Raw genomic sequence first — 2,500 nt, 5'->3', positions numbered from 1 at the left:
TTACTGTGTAATGTGAAGTGAGTGCATAATTTTGTTTTCCGGCGTGTGGCACTGATAGTTTATACAGATAATAAACTCCACGTTAGATCTACAGTATTCCTCAGTGGGGCAGCCTCCCTCATCAGCGGCATCCACACACGTCTACAGATTTAGGGCGTCTTGATCTTTTCTTTTGGACGGTACGTAACGTCCCTAAACTGAGGACTTGCTGTCTCGAACCTTTCTGATATTCACATAGCCACCAGTCATAGCATTAACCTTAACTTGCGGTGCTGATGTGTGAACTGAACCTCGAGCTGAGATGAAAATCTGGTGGACAGTCCAAGATTAGGGATACAAAGGCTGATATAATATAATATTTTGTTTCTGAAAAAGGAGGGATGTATGTAATGACTACTACAGACAAAATTCGCAATGTCTTATTCTCAGGATATGTCCTCATTAAGGAAGAATTTTGGGAAACTTAAACTCTAATTCTCAAGTTGCATAAATGTTTAAAGTTAAAATTATATTTAGGGATTTTAAAGGTGCACCTGAAGCCAGGGACTTCTATCATTTATTTTATTCCCTGTTTTTTTCCACTTTGGTGGCCTATAATCATCTGAGTTTGCAATGGCACGGTCGTTCAGTACCATTTATCCTTCTCCTTACTCAAATGCATTTGGTAAATTCTGGAAAATATTTATCTAGCATTATTATAAACTATGATGCCCATTTTAAGATTTATATCTTGAGTTTTTATATTTATAAATCTCTCTCTCTCTCTCTCTCTCTCTCTCTCTCTCTCTCTCTCTCTCTCTCTGTGTGTGTGTGTGTGTGTGGAGGTGAATCCTACTTTCATATTTTCCAAAGCACTTGGGAAGTTGAAGGATGTCAACAAGTCGAAAATTGCTTCTAAATCGATACGTACGTAACCTCTGTCCGTCAGTCTGCCTGCATGTCTGTCAGGATAATTCCTGTACCATTTTTATAAGCGCTTAAGGATGCTGTAGAATGCTAGACCGAGAAAGCGATGCCTTTTAGTTACTAACCCAACTAGATTTGATCTAGGTTGCAATAACAGTAATCATAACAAAACAATATACAAAAACAATAACAAAAATGTGTGCTTGACTAAAACTTTTAGTTCCCTCTTTTGTAAACTACATAAGAATGTTGTCTCACGCAGGGGATGTCGGAATCTCACAGCAAGAGGCGGAAGATGAGTTCCCTTGCATTAGCAGAAAGTTCGACCACAGCTCCTTCGTCTGCGTGTGCAACGCCTCCTACTGCGACACCCTGCCGCGCCCTTCAATTCCCCAGGAGGGATATTTCGTTGTTTATTCCTCCGACATGATGGACAAGAGGTTCAGCAAGTCTCAGGGAGAGTTCTTGGAAGAGGGGAAGGTGAGTACAAACGAAGACTCTATTGGAATAAATTTGAATAGTCTTTGCCAGGGATATTATGAGACCGCTGTGGGCATCAAAGGGGGTTTGCAGTGTCCTTTCGGTCCCTAACTGTGTTTAGCCTTTTAGTTTACCTCCGTTCCCTCTTCCTTTCTTCAGCCTTCTTATCTCTCTTAACTATCACTTCTCTGAACGCCTGTGGTTTATTCCCCATTTCCACCTTTGGATCCTTGTAATGCATCTCTTTTATTTTCTGGATCTCTCTATATTGCTGTCCAGCCACTCCGAACTCCCTCTCGGGCGCTGAATGGCCGAAAGCACTAGTACCCGGCTTTCACAGTCTAAACCTCAGTCTTCTTCTTTAATCAGGCTCTGGAGGCGGAAGAATAGCTGTGGAATTCAGTCTAGAGACCTCTGTCACCTATCAGACTATCATAGGGTGGGGAGGAGCCATCACAGATGCCGCTGCGTATAATGTTCTCTCCCTTTCCGCGCATGCGCAAGAGCGTCTTCTGAGGTATGGTTTACGTGAAAGAAAATGCTTCTCATCTAGTTTCTCATATTATTATTATTATTATTATTATTATTATTATTATTATTACTGCAATCATCGGTCTCGTGGTCCAGTAATTACCGCCAGGTCTAGGTAGAGACCCCAAGATCGATGCGATGCCGGGCGGAGTGGGGACGTCAGTTGGGGTGTTTCGATAATTGAGGCCCGTTTCCCTCCAAATAGGTACATGTTGCTTATGTAGGTGGAAATAAGTACTTGGTCATTAATTGTCTGTAATGAGTAACTGCCAGGGTGAAGAAGGTCGTATGACCAGCAACCTCATCTCAAAATCTAGGTTAAAAGCTTGTAGCTGGAGGAGAATAACGAGACGATTACGACGCTGATCGATATTAATAAGTTGGAAATATATTTTCATAAAATATTAAAAAAAATCCTCATGGCTGGAATAACCGTTATTTTGCTGTCTTTCCTAATGTAAGACATTTTGTATTGTTGTTGTATAATGAACTAATCTTATTTTAAGTTGAAATGATATTTTCACAATGTTTAGAAACAGTTCCCTTTTTCTTTCTTAAATTACTTGCAATCCTTTGTTAACTG

The 2,500-nt window shown here is 40.6% G+C and overlaps 1 protein-coding gene across 1 annotated transcript in view; it reads left to right on the top strand.

Moving 5' to 3' along the window:
• The window catches only part of LOC136832410 (lysosomal acid glucosylceramidase-like), a 15,751-nt gene that overhangs the window by 210 nt on the left and 13,041 nt on the right, over positions 1–2,500 (top strand). The window contains 2 exon segments of the mRNA XM_067093309.1: positions 1,169–1,367; positions 1,727–1,903. Of these exon segments, the coding sequence (XP_066949410.1) occupies positions 1,169–1,367; positions 1,727–1,903 (376 nt within the window).

This window comes from Macrobrachium rosenbergii, chromosome 49 (genome assembly GCF_040412425.1).
Source record: "Macrobrachium rosenbergii isolate ZJJX-2024 chromosome 49, ASM4041242v1, whole genome shotgun sequence".
Classification (NCBI taxonomy): Eukaryota; Metazoa; Arthropoda; class Malacostraca; order Decapoda; family Palaemonidae; genus Macrobrachium; species Macrobrachium rosenbergii.
This window is presented reverse-complemented; position numbering and strand designations above follow the sequence as displayed.